Source organism: Channa argus, chromosome 9 (genome assembly GCF_033026475.1).
Source record: "Channa argus isolate prfri chromosome 9, Channa argus male v1.0, whole genome shotgun sequence".
NCBI lineage: Eukaryota > Metazoa > Chordata > Actinopteri > Anabantiformes > Channidae > Channa > Channa argus.
This window is the reverse complement of record NC_090205.1, coordinates 3,715,539-3,730,757: the sequence shown is the minus strand read 5'-3', so window position 1 is coordinate 3,730,757 and position 15,219 is coordinate 3,715,539. Positions and strand designations below refer to the sequence as shown.

At 41.2% G+C, this 15,219-nt stretch overlaps 3 protein-coding genes across 19 annotated transcripts in view; 2 read left to right on the top strand and 1 right to left on the bottom strand.

Annotated features, from left to right (window-relative positions):
• The window catches only part of caska (calcium/calmodulin-dependent serine protein kinase a), a 115,533-nt gene that overhangs the window by 29,195 nt on the left and 71,119 nt on the right, over positions 1-15,219 (bottom strand). For 12 of the 17 annotated variants that reach the window (XM_067514976.1, XM_067514975.1, XM_067514988.1 and 9 more), the window contains exons 6-12: positions 5,742-5,844; positions 4,944-5,119; positions 3,947-4,069; positions 2,050-2,133; positions 1,828-1,927; positions 586-603; positions 313-434 (exon numbers count right to left, since the gene is read on the bottom strand). In XM_067514976.1, the coding sequence (XP_067371077.1) occupies positions 313-434; positions 586-603; positions 1,828-1,927; positions 2,050-2,133; positions 3,947-4,069; positions 4,944-5,119; positions 5,742-5,844 (726 nt within the window). The remainder of the gene's footprint in view (positions 1-312; positions 435-585; positions 604-1,827; positions 1,928-2,049; positions 2,134-3,946; positions 4,070-4,943; positions 5,120-5,741; positions 5,845-15,219) is intronic. The other 5 variants (XM_067514992.1, XM_067514977.1, XM_067514981.1 and 2 more) reach the window with 1 other exon arrangement.
• Positions 6,972-9,694, top strand: LOC137132486 (probable G-protein coupled receptor 34). Its single transcript, XM_067514993.1, has 3 exons — positions 6,972-7,425; positions 7,855-8,443; positions 8,553-9,694. Exons 1-3 carry the CDS (start codon positions 7,362-7,364, stop codon positions 9,136-9,138), a joined length of 1,239 nt encoding a protein of 412 aa, XP_067371094.1. The 5' UTR covers positions 6,972-7,361; the 3' UTR covers positions 9,139-9,694.
• On the top strand, positions 11,203-15,074 carry LOC137132487 (probable G-protein coupled receptor 82). Its single transcript, XM_067514994.1, has 4 exons — positions 11,203-11,468; positions 12,352-13,193; positions 13,327-13,458; positions 13,547-15,074. The coding sequence occupies exons 2-4, from the start codon at positions 12,357-12,359 to the stop codon at positions 13,778-13,780; spliced, it is 1,203 nt and encodes a 400-aa protein (XP_067371095.1). The 5' UTR covers positions 11,203-11,468; positions 12,352-12,356; the 3' UTR covers positions 13,781-15,074.

Genomic DNA, 15,219 nt, shown 5'->3' with positions numbered 1-15,219 from the left:
CTAACACCCCGTCTTGCTTCACTGCTTCATTACATAACACTGTTATCTTGTCAGGCTTCTTGGCACAGTGTTGCACCATGTTCCAGATATAACACAGCAGACACACACCGAGTAAAGAGCAGCTCCAGTATTGTCTGCTATAATTAGTGCCTTCTTTATTTTATCTGTATGCGTTGATGCTATCAACTGTTTTTTAGTCAATAAAGTGCTACAGGTTTTGCCGCAGGAAACATGAATCACACACTACCGGTTGTCAGAGGATTATTGTAGACTGCGAAGCTTTAAAGAGCTGTGTCTGCGTGTGACACTTACATCGAGCAGTGTGTGTAGATGTTGGTCCTGGAAAACACTGTGGAGGAAATCTAGATCCTTTTCACTGCAGTCTGTCAGAGCGTGGATCTCCTCTAAACTGTCCAACACCTGAGACACAGCCCCTGTCACACACAAACACACATGAGAAGAGATACCTTTGTGATGAGCATCTATATCGACTGCATTGACGTATTTGTGTATTCACGTCAGGCTGCTATAAACATTACGACAACTCACTCCTTTAACTGTACAGAGTAAATTATGGATACGTACGTTCTGCTGCTAGTAGTCCTAACAGGTGGGAAGCATTAATAGAGACAAACAGAGAAACAGATTGACGGGTTGCAAAGAAATAAAGGTTTAAATGTTAAAAACTGTCGGAGGCAGTTATAGTTCACAGTTTCTGCATGAAAATCGTCTAAAAAGGGAAAAGAATTTCACTCACGGTCTAAAACTAGAAAAAGGAAACCAAATAAACACATCCAGTCTTTTTGTTGGATGTTGGAATAATAAATGTAGACGAATGAGACCAGAGTAGAACTTGCTGACTTAAATGATATGTTTTGTAATGACCAAACTTCAGGCATAAGAACCTTTTCCCATCTGTGAAACATGTTGGAGGCAGGATCTGGTCCAGATTTGCTGCTTGTGGACCCGGACGACTTGCCATCATTATTGGAGCCAATAATTCTGACTCTTCAATTATAATTTACTGGAAAATGTTACGGCGTCATCTAGGAACTGAAGCTCGACACAAACTGTATCATGCAGCAATACTACGACCTTAAACACACAAGCAGTTCTACCAAAGAATGGTTGAAGATGAAATGTAAGGTTTTGGAATGGACGAGTCAAAGTCATAACGAAATGCTGTGGAACCCGAAGTGAAAAGATCAAACTGCTGGCAACACTTGCAGATTATAGAAGGAGGTGAAGCAGACAGTTCATGCACGAAGCCAGCAGCCTTTCTCAGCTGAAGCTGTTATGTGAAGAGGAACGAGCTAAAACCATCAGAGCTGATGTGCAGGAGGGAATGTTTGAAGTTATTCCTGCTGCAAAAAGAGGTCAGACCAATCACATGTATAAATGTCATTTATTTTCCTATTTAGGTTACTTTATCTATTGCTCTTAATTGCATTAACTTTATGCAATATAAAAAAAAAAAGTCATCACAGTTAGTCTCAGCATACAAGAACTGAAACATGTGACATGCAAAACAAGCACAAAAGGATAAATGTGTCTTAAAGTCTGAAGGTTCTGCGTTTGCTTTTTCTATTAACTCGTGTAATGAGATAAACTGTCAAACTGTAGAGAACAACACACTTTTTATGATGGATGTACTCAAACAATCTGCATGTTTTCAGTAAATGTATGAGCTGCTTCAAACTGTCCAGGGGTTGCAGAGAAAACTAAAGTGAATTAAAAAAAAAAAGCAACCACAGGAAGGAAATTTGAGGGAGGAAGTGAGCCTTAGATTAAAGGTTATCAAATGTCACTGTAAACGTCTGTGGGTACCTGAGGAGCTGGGGTCATCGGAAAAGTCATGAATTTCCTCAGGAGGGTCTCCGTAGAAGGAGTTGAACTTGTGACTGGATACTGCAGCCAGCACAGCCCCCTGAAACACCGACAAACACACCGTGTGACTGTGACTCTTAACACTTATCTCACCATCAAACACACAGACCTGGTATCATGGCAACAAGGTGATAGTGCATGCCAGCGTGTGCACATGCAAACCTTGAGCTTCCTCCTTGCATTGAACTTTCGCAGCTGCTCCACAGTCTCAGGGAGGTGGATTTTGTAGGCGTATCTGTCCCTCTCCTTAGAAATCCAACACAGGAAAGGAAACTTAGTTGAGCTCTGTCAACATGTCACGTGACAAAAGTCTTAGGTGAGTTTGGCCTAATGATGTAGTAAAAGATTTCTATGTTTCTGATTTACTGATTATCAGCAAATTGCCAAACAACAGCTACATTTTCTCAAAGATCATCATACTACCCAGCAGAAACACATGTTAATGGAGCTTGAAGCAGTGATGAAACTAACTTCCTTCTGACTCAACATCGGCAGAATTTTTTTTCAGTTTCAAACATCACCATAAAAAAAAAAAAAAAAGCCAGCCAGGGTAAAGCCCCTTTCACTCACTCACACACACACACACACACACACACACACACACCCTGGAGCTCTGACATTCTCCTGGGTTACTCTGAGTGGGGTGTTTGTGAGAACACTAATGAGATGCTCCCAACATTAACTTTGTAAGGTCAGTTTTTAAAACTGCTGTGAGACACTGAAATCTATAACAATATTATAGATACAATCTATAAAAATATTTGCTTAATTATTTATGACATTATTTTGAACCATTTTTTCCATATCAGGTTTCTTCTGTATGAGTGACACATTTTTTAGTATTTGGGCTGTTGATCCTGTTCTTCTCTGACCTTTATGTTAGCCATGCAGCATCTGTTACCATGGTGATCTCACCTGACTTATGTGAGCCAGCTTACGATATCAGAGAACCTGAGCTGAGCTTAAAGTTAAGCTGGATAACACATGAATGAACTGGGAGTTAACATTAATTAAAAAAAATAAATAAACCAAAGTATTTTTAGGCTGCAACTAATAATAATCTGTTAAGGTTTTGAGGATTTTCTTATTAGGTTTATGAAATGTGAGAAAAGGCTCACACAGTTGCCAGCTCCCAAGAAAAAGTCTTTTTTTAACAACCCAAAAATATTCAGTTTGCATTTGTATAAAACAAAACAAAAGCTTTTGGGAAGTGGTGATTTTCTAATTTACTCTAATGATCAACGGCTTCATAAAAATAGATGCAAACCAGTAATCGGATGATCAACAACACAGTTATGATTGTTTTTACTCATTGAGCCTAAATGTAGTGATAAAAGACCCAGGTTTTGGACTGTTTAACTGAAAACCAGTCCATCGCACTGTTCAGCAGTTTGTCAGAAAGCTGCTGCTGGAGATTTCCCACGTCTGTGTTGCAAAAAAAAAAGCGCTGCCACAGGGAGATAAGAAAAGTGAGCACTGTGGTCCCTGTGATTAGAGAACGCTGTTTGTGAAACTAGATTTAAGTGAAAGAGAGGACTTGAGATTCCTGATAAAAGCTTGCTGCTGACATCACATGGCCGGTATCGTTGTCGTGGTCTTTCTGTTTGAAGACCTGTACTAATGGTTATGGCTTCAGACTATACGCTGTTACTATTGCACTCGTGTCTCAAGCACAAACTAAAATCTTTCACGCTCGTCACAATGTCAGGTGCATATCTTAGAGATTGCACAGTTGTGTCACTCTTCAACACAGGAAATGTGTTCTAAGATTTCTTGCCATGACACTGAAACAAAGCTGCAGTTGGCATGTTGATTTTTAATCCAGCTGTAAAGTGACGCAGCTGAAATGACGACTCTATGATGCCTTTAAGGGGGCAGAAGTCAGTTTTTATCTAGTTTGTAAAATCCCAACTCATTCAATCGTAAAATCACTGTGTTTCAAAGTGTCTCACACATGACTGACAAGCTGCTAGAAAGACAGAGGGAGATTCAGATGTGGGACACTGAACATGTTAAAACAAACACTGTGAACGTCGTGTGGCCTAACACCCTGCAGTACCTTGAGCCAGGGGTGGTTCAGAGCCTCATAGACTGTGATCCTCTCAGCAGGATCCAGCATCAGCATACGTCTCACCAGGTCCTTGGCGCTCTCTGAGATGTGGCCCCACTGCCGTGGATTCATCTGCAGACACACACACACACACACACACTTTACATAAAAACACCTACATTTCAATAATAATACTAATAAAGTGACCAGAGAGTATCAATCGTTTAACATTGATTGTGCCTTCACAGATGTTCAAATTACCCACGCTATAATAATAATAATACATTTTATTAAAAAGTGCATTTCAGGTCACTCGAGGTCACTGTACAAAGGAGCAACAATCAGTAACAAAGCTATGTTCATTAATTGTACCCTACACTGTCACAGATGCTGGCTTTCAAACTGTGCCCTGACAACACGGTAGATGGTCCCTCTCCTCTGTAGTATTGAGGACACGGTATCTAGAATTTCCAAGAGTTTCAAATATTTGGTCATCAGACCACAGGACAGTTTTTAACTGCACCTCAGTTCATTTTAAAAGCACTCAAGCTCTCAGAAGGCAGCAGGCAGCAGGCAGCAGGCAGCGCGATAAAAATAAAAAACAAACAAAATGTAACTGATTGAAAAAGTAAATATACTTTAAAATGTGCTGCTGAAGTGATTAAAAAACATTCAGGAAATACCTCTAAACAGGTAATAGTAGTGCAGTGATAGTGGCTGTATCTCTGGCTTTAGGACATTTTATTTGAATGTAAAGCTTAAAGATGCAAATCAGAAAACTTCTCTATCTGTTAGTAGATCTTCACTGTCTGCAGAGCAGCTCTAGGACAGAACATTTCATTGCTTCACTCTGTGTCTGCTCTTCAGTCTAATCTACGGTTAGTTAAAGTAAGACTGAGTCCAATTAAAAGCGTGGCTTGTCTGTAGTTTGGGACTGTTTTTATTGGATGTGTGAAACCGCACTTTTGCAATCAGAGACTCCAGGGAGTTCAGCGAAACTCCTGACCTTGTATTTGCCTTTGCAGATGGCTTCAAACAGACGCTCCTTAGTGCCGTAGAAAGGCAGACACCCTGAGAGGAGGATGAAGAGGATCACGCCACAGCCCCACACGTCCACAGGTTTGCCGTAGGGCTCTCGCTTTACCACCTCTGGGGCCATGAAATGGGGAGTTCCAACCCGACCTGGGGGGGTTACAAACACGATGTTGATGCACAGGTATATGCACATTTGAAGCCACGCAAACAATTTCACTTTAACTTTGAGTCATTAGGCTAAGTTCTATTTTTACACCCTTTGAACAAGAAAATGGAAATGTTAGCTATTACTTCCTCCTTTTAAATAGTGACTAAACACATTTGTTCATTAAAAAAAAAAAAAAAGACGATCGCTGCTTTACTTTGAGACAGAAAACATTAAGGAAATTAAATGATTCTCAGGGAAGTTTTAAACCAGCTTTGTTAAGAGGATTCTAAAAGGATTTATGGAAGCTTATTCTTCCTACACTTCAGAAAAAATCATATCCTGCGGTTGCATCGATATATTTGAAATGTCTGAGTGACTGAGTTATTACTCTGAAAAGAAAGACAATATCTTTGTTCTGCTGAATGGCTCTGTGTATTACAGACTATATCCTGTAATTCATCACGGTTAAACGTCGAGCTTGTATTTTCCCACCTCCTCTGTAACGTAAATCCCATTTGAATGAGACACCGGCTTTTGGAAAATCAGCAGAGTTTACATTTCCTTTAAAGACGTCTCCAATTTCAGGGAAACCTTGTTCACGTTTGGTGGCGTTTACCGTACCTCCTGCGACCAGTCCAGACTCTCCGAGCTGGATAGCTACTCCAAACCCCCCCAACTTCACCGGAGCTGAGTTTTCTTTGGACGCCAGCAGCACACAGTGAGGCTGAGAATGAAAAGAGAGAAGCAATAGGAGAGAGCCATGATTTGATGGTCGTCTTTTGCTAATTAAAGGGCGACAGCCTCTCATAAATCCCAAACATCACATGGGCAGGACACACCCAGACCAACCATCACCCACCCTGACCACACACAAGTAACCATGAGTGTAGGAGGATCATAGAGGAGCAAAACATGTACACATCCATCAGTTATGCTTCAAGCCTATTGACTCTAGGGTTGATGGTTCGCACCCCAACCCTTCCAGGTGTCAAAATGTCCCTGGGCAAGACACTGAACCCCCAAACGTCCCGACTCCAACCATACAGTGTAGGCACATCCTCAATGCTTACCAAAATAGTAACTATACACAAACCTGTTGTGTACTAAAATAGTAAATAAATCCTGTGTACAGATATTTTTTAAATGTCTCTAAATGTAACAAAAAGTGTAGCAACTGTGTAAATTTGTTAACATGCACTAATAAATATAAGTGTGTACACAGAGCTGTAAATGTTTGCTGACATGGTGTATGTATAAATCGTGTGTGTGTGTGTGTATATATATATATATATATATATATATATACACACACACACACACACACACACACATCAATCAGTTATGCTTCAGGATTTTGTAATTTTATCCAATATCTGATTTGTGTAGTGGCAGTGGCTCAGTGGGTAGAGTGCCTGCCTATTGACTCATGCTCGATGAAGAATTAGCAGCCTTGCTCTTCAAGCTTGATACTTCACAGTGATAGAAAAGGGCCATTTATTTTGGTCTCTGAGTATCAGCACACTCATCCTGCTTACTTTTGTACTTAGTTCTTGTAGTGCACGCACGATATTGTTATTAATGCCTCTGTTCTCCTTTGACTCTTGTAATACTGACAGCAGCCAGTGTCTCCTGGGTGGCAAATTTAAAGATGGCCTTGTTTTACACTGAAGGCATTTCTCTAAATATCGGGAGGGTATAATGTGGTCTTTTCTTTCCCAACAGATACCTCCTCCAGCTATAACCAGAGCTCAGAGTGAAAAGCATGTTGTGCAAACACAAGCCAAGAACGCTCAGCACTAAGCCCTGCCCTGTCTTTTCTCTCTCTCATGCCGAGTTCTGCATAGAGTCTGTAAGGGAAGAGGGTTGTGACCACAGCTCCGAGTCTCTTTACAACTTCACCGCATTCTTCGGTTCAGCATTTCTCTTTCTGCTTTGGGCCGCACAGCTGTGGTAGTCACAGTTCTCATAGCTGCAGGATAATGACCAGAGAGGAAACAAAAGAAAGAAGCAGACACTACACAGCGCTGTTTCGTTTGGAAGGAAAGTTGGAGGTCACTGAAATACATACAACAACATACAAAATGAATGCACAGTGGAAATACAAACGGATTTGTTTCAGGAAAGCCGATTAAAGTTGAAGGAATAAGCTGGAATAACTCCGAGGACAAGAAAAAGCCTGCAGGAATCGCATGTGAACTACTATTGATCACCACATTTTTGCATGTGATTTAGTGCAGATTTATGCTTTTCTCACACATGCACAAAGAAGCAAGAGTGAACGATTTCTATGGACTTGAACTATTAGGTGAGTACTTTGACAAGTTCCTCTTTTATTTGTTGTTTTGTTTGTTTCACTGGGTAAAAGATGAGGGCTTCATTCTGTGAGTCTGTTTCACATTAGCATTGCACTGAACTGACTGAAGTTGTACCTATGTTTTTTTTTTTAGATTGAAATCTCAAAAAATACTAAACTCCATGAGTTCTGTGCTTCTGTAAAATATTATCTTTTATATACTACGTAAACTGTATCCCCTATAATGTTAAGTTATGAAGAGTTGACGTTTAGAGTTATCCATGCCATCCCTATCATTCTGGGATCTTCTGATGCAGGCTTGACTCTCTGCTATCACACAAACGTGCACTAATGAGGCCAAAACGTTCCCATGCGAAACTAAATCACTGCCAAAACACAGGAAAAGTTTAACCCAATTATTTGTTAACCTTCTGTTTTCAGCGCCGAGGATCACAAGAGCCATCATGGCAGAAAACGTCTCCGGCACACCTTTCAAAGCAAGGTTCCAGGATCCAAACAGCTCAGTGTTTCTCATCAGCATGATGGCCACCACCCCTGACGCCCCGTGTGTCGATGAGGATGCACTGCAGATCCCACTGGCTGTGCTCTACTCAATAATCTTTGTCCTGGGTCTAGCTGGGAACTTAATCGCTCTGTGGGTTTTCTTCTGTGTTCACTCCAAGAAGAACTCTGTGCGGGTCTTCCTCATAAATATAGCCTTTGCAGACTTGCTGTTGGTGATATGTCTGCCATTCAGGATACTCTACCACAGCCGAGGTAACAAATGGGACCTGGACCCCACGTTGTGTAAAGTTGTGGGCAACCTCTTCTACATGAACATGTATATTAGCGTGGTGTTGCTGGGGTTGATCAGCGTGGATCGTTACCTGAAGATCCATCGTGTAGCTGGGATGCAGCACAGACTGCAGTCCACGAAGTGGAGCACTGTCCTCTGTGCCATCGTCTGGACAGTGTCTTTTGCCTTGATTCTGTCCCTTCTATTGTCAGACACTTCCTCAGAGTCAAACAGGTTAGTAACACCAATATAATCAAGCTAGGTTATCATTTTCTAGAGTTGGAATGTTTTGGTCAAACGTTCCTGCACATGTGATCTGACACGACTTTTTCTGTGTTTCCAGATGTTTCCACTACAAGCCGCTCCATGACGCAAAGTGGAAGGCCCACATAAACATTTTCGTGTTGGTTGTCTTCTGGCTTGTATTTATTTCTCTAGTGGTGTCCTATGGGAAGATCGCCATCAAGCTTCACAGAACATCACAACAGAAACCGGACATGCCTAACGCAGCTCGCTACTCTCGAACTGCCAAGAAGTCCTTCTTCATCCTCTTCCTCTTTACTGTTAGTTTTGTCCCCTATCACATAGTCAGGGCGTTCTACATAAAAACCCAAATCACAGACACGACATGTTACTGGATTAGGGTGGCTGACAAAGCCAATGAGGTGGCTTTGGTATTTTCTGCCCTCAACAGCTGCCTCGACCCTGTTATGTACTTCCTGTTGTCCTCTTCAGTGAGGAAGGAGGTGCTGCGTTTGGTGAGCAACGTGTTTTGCATGCAGGAAATTTCTGGAGTCACCGGGACCAGCTCCAGTGTTGAGTTGGAGGGGAAGAATGGGAAGACGGACAGAGGACTGGCAAAAGTCAGCTCAATCAGCAATTTTAAGGAGAAGATGGATAATGAAACTAGGTTGGCTCTCAAAAACTGAGGCAGCATCATTTCACAAATGAACATGACAGCAACTGTGCAGCTGAAGGAAGTGGTAGCAGCATCGACTGCCTCTCTAAGAAGCACGTACACATTAAAGAAACTGTCTCCTGTTTCCCTGTAGCAACCCCAAACCACAGAAAAGGAAACAGTCGGGCTAATTTTAATAAAGTACCTTGTACACATGTGATTATTAGCATTGTACAAACATATCAGACTGCAAGTGTGGACAAATAAATGTCCTCATGCTAAAACTTGCTATGATAACTGTGGGTAATTTACAGTTGTTAGACTGAGGATTGAACTGGCAGAACAGTTTGCAGACAATAAACTTAAATATGTGTCATTGGTCAGGTGACAAACACTGACACTGAAGCATCTGGAGCTGGGACACTTTCTTAGACTAACTGGTGGAAGTAGCAGGATTAAATGAAGGCTGTGTAACTGCATTTTTTAAAAGCTGAAAATAAAAAAAAAAGGATCTGTATTTTAATAACTGTACTGTCAATGTTGCAGCAAACCTCATATGTGATTTTACAAACAGTGACTTTCAAACATAATCTATATGTACCATATTTTGCTCTAAATATCAGTAATCCTTTAAATAAAATTGTAAAAAAAATAACTCTCCCCTCTTTTATGTCCAAGCTGTGTTAACTAATTTTTTTCCAGCCTCTCTACTCTGTCAGTAACGTCTATGCTGCAGCCTGAGCTTATCCACACACTATTGCTGACCAAAGTAAGATGACTATTACTTATGACACATGCTTTTCTGTATCGTCATTGTGGCTCATGTGTAGTTAGGCTGGTGCTTGATGTAGGATTCATTACTAGTCCCTTCTTAAAAGATAATAGCATGTATGCACTGTAGCACTTTGCAGTCCACAGATGGACGTCGTCCACACTGGAGTGTGGATTACTCACACAAATTGCATTTTCTCTCTCTGGCTGCGCTTCACACCTCTGTGGTGCTGATACCTGCAGACCTAAAGAGTCGGATTTTAAATAATGAACGGACTTTCATTTGGAGATGATGCAGACTAGAGGCGTAAAGATGGATGTAATGGTACAGACGGGAAAAAAATAAAATAAGATTTTTTATTCTGTCAAACCACCAGCAGCTATAGAAGTACACAGTTCTGCTAATGTGCAAACATCACGGATTAAGACTATTTTAAAGGTAATTAATCCATAATCACAATAAATCCATAAATTTATCAGTCATAATTTATTAGCCGATATATATTTTGTACTGCATCTGAAAAGTAACTAAATTGTCAAATAAATATAATATGTATTATATACTACAACTACTTCAAAAAGTGTGGTTAAATGTAGTACTTGGGCAAATGTACTAAATAACGTAGTTTGATTGTTACAAATTCGGCTGAATTAATTTTGTACGAATCGTGGCCCAGGTATTGAGGTGCATATCGAATCATATTGAATCCTTTGACAGAAACGGGTTCACATGCTTACTGCAGACTGATGAAACAAGCCACACGTTCAAAACAAGCAGTTTCCTCCACTCTCGTAATTTCCCCCTGTAGATAACAGGGTTCAGAGAGAAAATAGAAATAAAAAGAGATGTGTGTTTGTCCCCTATCACATAGTCAGGGTGTTCTCCAAAAAAACAAAATCACAGACACTTCACGTTACCGGAGGTTATCCACAACCTGGGAATGCCAAAGCTTTGGACTGTCTAGTTTATCTTTCCTTTTTTTTCTGAATGTGTTTTACAGGTTTGTTTGTTTTTATAAAATAGTTCTGAACCAAGTCAGAGTCTTAACAATGATGAAAGCAAGAAGAGAAATGAAAAGCCTCGAATACAAACCAAACTCATTTTGCCTTCTCATTGAAAAGAACAGCAGCGCCACCTTCAGGCAGAATAAAAGCAATACAGCAAAAGCAAACCCGATGACAGGGTCTCCCTTCTTTGTGGGCTACGTTTGCAGATAGAAAAAGAGAAACAGAAACGATCGCTGTGAAGCTGAGAATCCTACACATAACAAGAAAGTGATGCACCTAAACCACATTAATAGCCTAAAAATAAATAGGCCAGAATACCAGAACTTTTGACCCTCTTGCCTACTCCCAAGTTATACACACTCTATACCGTGCCATTGTTGAGGAAGCTCAAACCGATACTGAAACTACTCCCACCAACAAGACGCCAGCTCTGCGATACCATAAACCTGCAGTGCAATAAAGAAGCAGGAACTTGCAGAGAAGAGCCTCACACTGTGACTGGTGTTAATGACAGCTTTCCTCTTGTGAATCTGGGCTGCTCCAGTACCTTTGAATCATCTCAGAGTTCTTTTAGAGCTTCTGGTACGTATAACATGAACTGCCATGTCAATCTGGATGAGGTGTAATGAGATGTACATTTTCGTATGACTTGGTGTTTACATGTTATAATATAACGTAGCCTTACATGCATTTGATGTTCAGTGTCTTGCACGAGCTTTAAATATTGTTAAAGCTCAAGCTGAAGAAAGATTTGCTTCAAGTCTCAGAAGGTGACTAGTCTATGTTCATTTTAACAATTTACAATATATTTCATTAATGTTGAAAGCTCTTATTTAACTGTGGGGCAGTAGAAGCCTCCCTTTATTTTATTTCTCCTGTTCTATAGTTAATGTAAACTCAACTTCTTCCATACTAACCGGCTGTTTTAATTCTTTAACTATAAGCAGCAGACAAAAATCATGTCACTTTCAATTTTTGTGACACTACTTCCACCTTAGCCTGTCAGATAAATTCTCAGCTTTACGTGGTAGAAAAAAAAACAATACTTCCACCTTAGACTTTCAGATAAATTGTTGTCGTTTTGCTGAAGGCTCCTTCAAAAGTGATTAGAAGTACAAGTACGTTGAAAGACAGACACTGGAGGCAGCAGCCTGGGGAGTGTAACGTAGCTGGGGAGATGTACTGATGAATTAGTGCTGTCAGGTGTTTCCAGGGTTTATTATTTAAATACAGCGTCTTGTAAAAGACGCTGAGTATACACCAATTTTCAAAGAACTCTGTACACTCTGTATCTTGATTTGATCACTGTTGACATGCACACACATATGTAGACATAAAGAGAACTGTTGGCATTGACTAATATTAAGCAAGAATGTGACAGAAGGAAGTAACACTTAACTGTCTGAAAAATAGCTAAATGACATTATATAGTTCTCAAACGCTTGTCACCTTTGTGTTCTTACAGATCAAATGGAGAACACGTCGCACACTTATGCACCAGATAAAATCTTCCCTGCTCCGAAACTCTGCCCCACTGCTGCCACGCTCTTCTTCCTCCCCGCCGCCTATGCACTCCTCTTCCTCACCGCTGTACCGGGCAATGTGCTGTCTTTGTGGGTTTTCATGCGGCGCATTTCCAGCGTCTCCCCCACTCACGTTTATCTGTCCCACCTGAGCATCTCTAACCTGTTGCTGTCCCTCACCGCCCCCTTTCTCGCAGCTTACTACGCCCTAGGCTCAGAGTGGATGCGGAACGGCACTTTGTGTCAGCTCGTACTGCACGGTATCACCCCCGTGCTCCACATTAACATCTACATAAGCCTCATGATCCTCACTTGGGTGGCCCTCAGCCGCTTTGCAGCCCTCATCCAACACACTCACGCCTCCAGGCCGAGCACCTGCACCACCCTGCTGCCACATGCATTCTTCGCCCGTCTCACAAAGACCCCCTTTGCCAGCAGGGTTTGCATAGTGGTGTGGCTGGTTGCAGTTGTGGGCATCGTACCAGTGACAGTTTATTACTCAGTACATGAAGTAATGAGTGCCACTGATGCCACATCTGTACAGGATGGAGGAGAAAAAGGAGGAAATGAAGAGCTGTGCTACAACCCTAAAGTGGAAATAGGTGGAAGTACATCTGCAGCTCTCTCTGAGGCTGTTATAACCATTTTCTTCGTGTTTTATCTGCTGGTGCTGTTGTCCTACATAACAGTGTTGCGGCATATCAGGCGCTCGCGTCGCAGCACAGCTGTCACCACCTCCCAGAGTTTGCTGGGAAGGGTATTTCGAAACATCGTGGTCATCCAGGTGCCTATGAGTTACCTTATCCTCTCAGATAATCTGCTTTAAAGCATGTTCACTGCATTTGCAACCACAATTAGGTTCCATGACTTCATCAACCGTAGCGAGGATTCTCAGCATTTTTAACCCTCTGTCCCAGCTTGTTCTTTCAGTTTGTCTGCTGCCATATCACATCTTCAAACCCATCTTCATTTCTGTGGCACATAAGAAACACCAGCCGTCTTTACCTGAGCACAACAATCAGTGTCATCCCCTCTCCAGTTTTGTTGAGGTACATTTCTTGCAAATATTGCTCTCCGCTTCTTTACTGAGAATCAGATTGCACGGCTACAATGACCAGTTCATTTCTCTTCCTGCAGGTGAAGAACTGCCTGTATCTTCTAGCTGCACTGAGAGGTTCAACAGATCCTGTGATGTACTTCCTGTTAGACAACACCTTTCGCAAACAAATCCGTAAACTTTTGGGACACGAGCAGGACAAATCTAAAGAAAGACCAGTGTTCTGGTCAGTTACAGGAAGTGCAACTCAAAAGAGTGGACAGTTGGTGGACATAAATGTGGGCAATGCAAATTCATGTCATGAAAGTGTATAGTACATTCAAGAAGCTTTATAAAAAAAAAGTGTCAATTTCAGCTGTGCCTGCAGTTTCCTATCCGTCATTAAAAAAAAAAACTGTTTCATAACATGCAGTTGCCGGCCAACTAATTAATCCTATTATCAGATTCTACTTTAGCTGCTATATCCATTTGTTATGCTCTGGATTCCTCACCTACCAGCTCTGCATTAATAGGTGCAGAAACAGGTAAAAGTTGAGATTGGGTTATTTCTATTAAAGCAAAGCAAAGCACACTGTCAGCGAACTGATCTAGGATCAGGAATTGCCATCACAGTATGTCAATCAGAAGGTTTGAGTTATGCCCTGCAGTGCATACTTTTTCATATTGGTTTGATTAAAGAAAAGATTTTTTTATTAAATGTAATTGATGAATTTGATTCTTTTATTTAGAGTAAATGAATGGTATTATTAATTTAAAAACAAATAAGGGCTTAATGTGAAGATAATCGATAGATTAATCCACAAAAAAAAGGAACTGTTAGGTGCAGCCTTATTTATATTTAAAAACTTTACAAAAGTTCCTTGATTCTTCAAATGCTTTTAAACTTTGTTTAGCATGAACTGGAATAAGGTAAATATGTATGTTATTTTTTTACTTTCCCCAGAATTATTATTTTAGTCAAAAATGAGGGCAGGCAGTGCAAACGCTGATTTTGTAACTTTAAAAATGCCGGCAAACATATGTAGAGCCTCTGTCATATGCAAAAGCAGCCTGTTAATACTGGATGTGTGTGAAACAGTTTGAACTGTGTATAACATGTCGAGGGATGACCGAGTGTGGACTGGTGTTTGTGTGGAAGGTGTTTAAAACCGTACAAGAAGACTATGCTCTGTGAAGTGTGGCCACTGCAGATGTTTACTGATGTTTGCTCTCATGGGTCCTGCATAGGTTTTTAGACAGACTGAAGCAGACAGCTGAGAGAATCAGACATGGAACAGAGGGGAAACGATTTTGCAGGTGTAGGAATTCTAAAACCATAGGGGACAAAAACTCGGGTTTCAAAAACTAAAATACACAAAGGCAGAAGAAGAAGCTGTTTGGATGTGAACAAGGCCTGAACAAATAAAGTTTAATAAGGAGTCCAAATCCAGGACCACTTGTGGCATTCCTGTTTGTAGTCTGCCTGCTTCCCCTGTGCTTGCATGGGTTTGCTCCGGTTTCCTCCCACAATCCAGAGACCTGCATGTTGGGTTTATTGGTGAGTCTAAATTGCCTGTAGGTGTGAGTGTGCGTGGTCTGTCTTTGTATGTCTCTCTATGTTGGCCCTGAGATAGACTGGAGACCTGTCCAGGGTGGACCTCGCCTCTCGACCCTATGACAGCTGGGATAGGCACCAGCCCCCCCCATGACCCGGAACAGAATAAGTGGTAACAGGTAGTGGATGGATAGAGTTTAGATTTAATGATTATGACTT

What these genes read in the sequence shown, in the direction of transcription:
- LOC137132486 (XM_067514993.1), top strand. Translation starts at nt 7,362, where the DNA reads ATGCTTTTCTCACACATGCACAAAGAAGCAAGAGTGAACGATTTCTAT. An exon ending in CTATGGACTTGAACTATTAG is followed by an intron (nt 7,426 to 7,854) that starts GTGAGTACTTTG and finishes TTCTGTTTTCAG; the next exon opens with CGCCGAGGATCACAAGAGCC. An exon ending in ACTTCCTCAGAGTCAAACAG is followed by an intron (nt 8,444 to 8,552) that starts GTTAGTAACACC and finishes CTGTGTTTCCAG; the next exon opens with ATGTTTCCACTACAAGCCGC.
- LOC137132487 (XM_067514994.1), top strand. Translation starts at nt 12,357, where the DNA reads ATGGAGAACACGTCGCACACTTATGCACCAGATAAAATCTTCCCTGCT. An exon ending in GAAACATCGTGGTCATCCAG is followed by an intron (nt 13,194 to 13,326) that starts GTGCCTATGAGT and finishes CCTCTGTCCCAG; the next exon opens with CTTGTTCTTTCAGTTTGTCT. An exon ending in CCCTCTCCAGTTTTGTTGAG is followed by an intron (nt 13,459 to 13,546) that starts GTACATTTCTTG and finishes CTCTTCCTGCAG; the next exon opens with GTGAAGAACTGCCTGTATCT.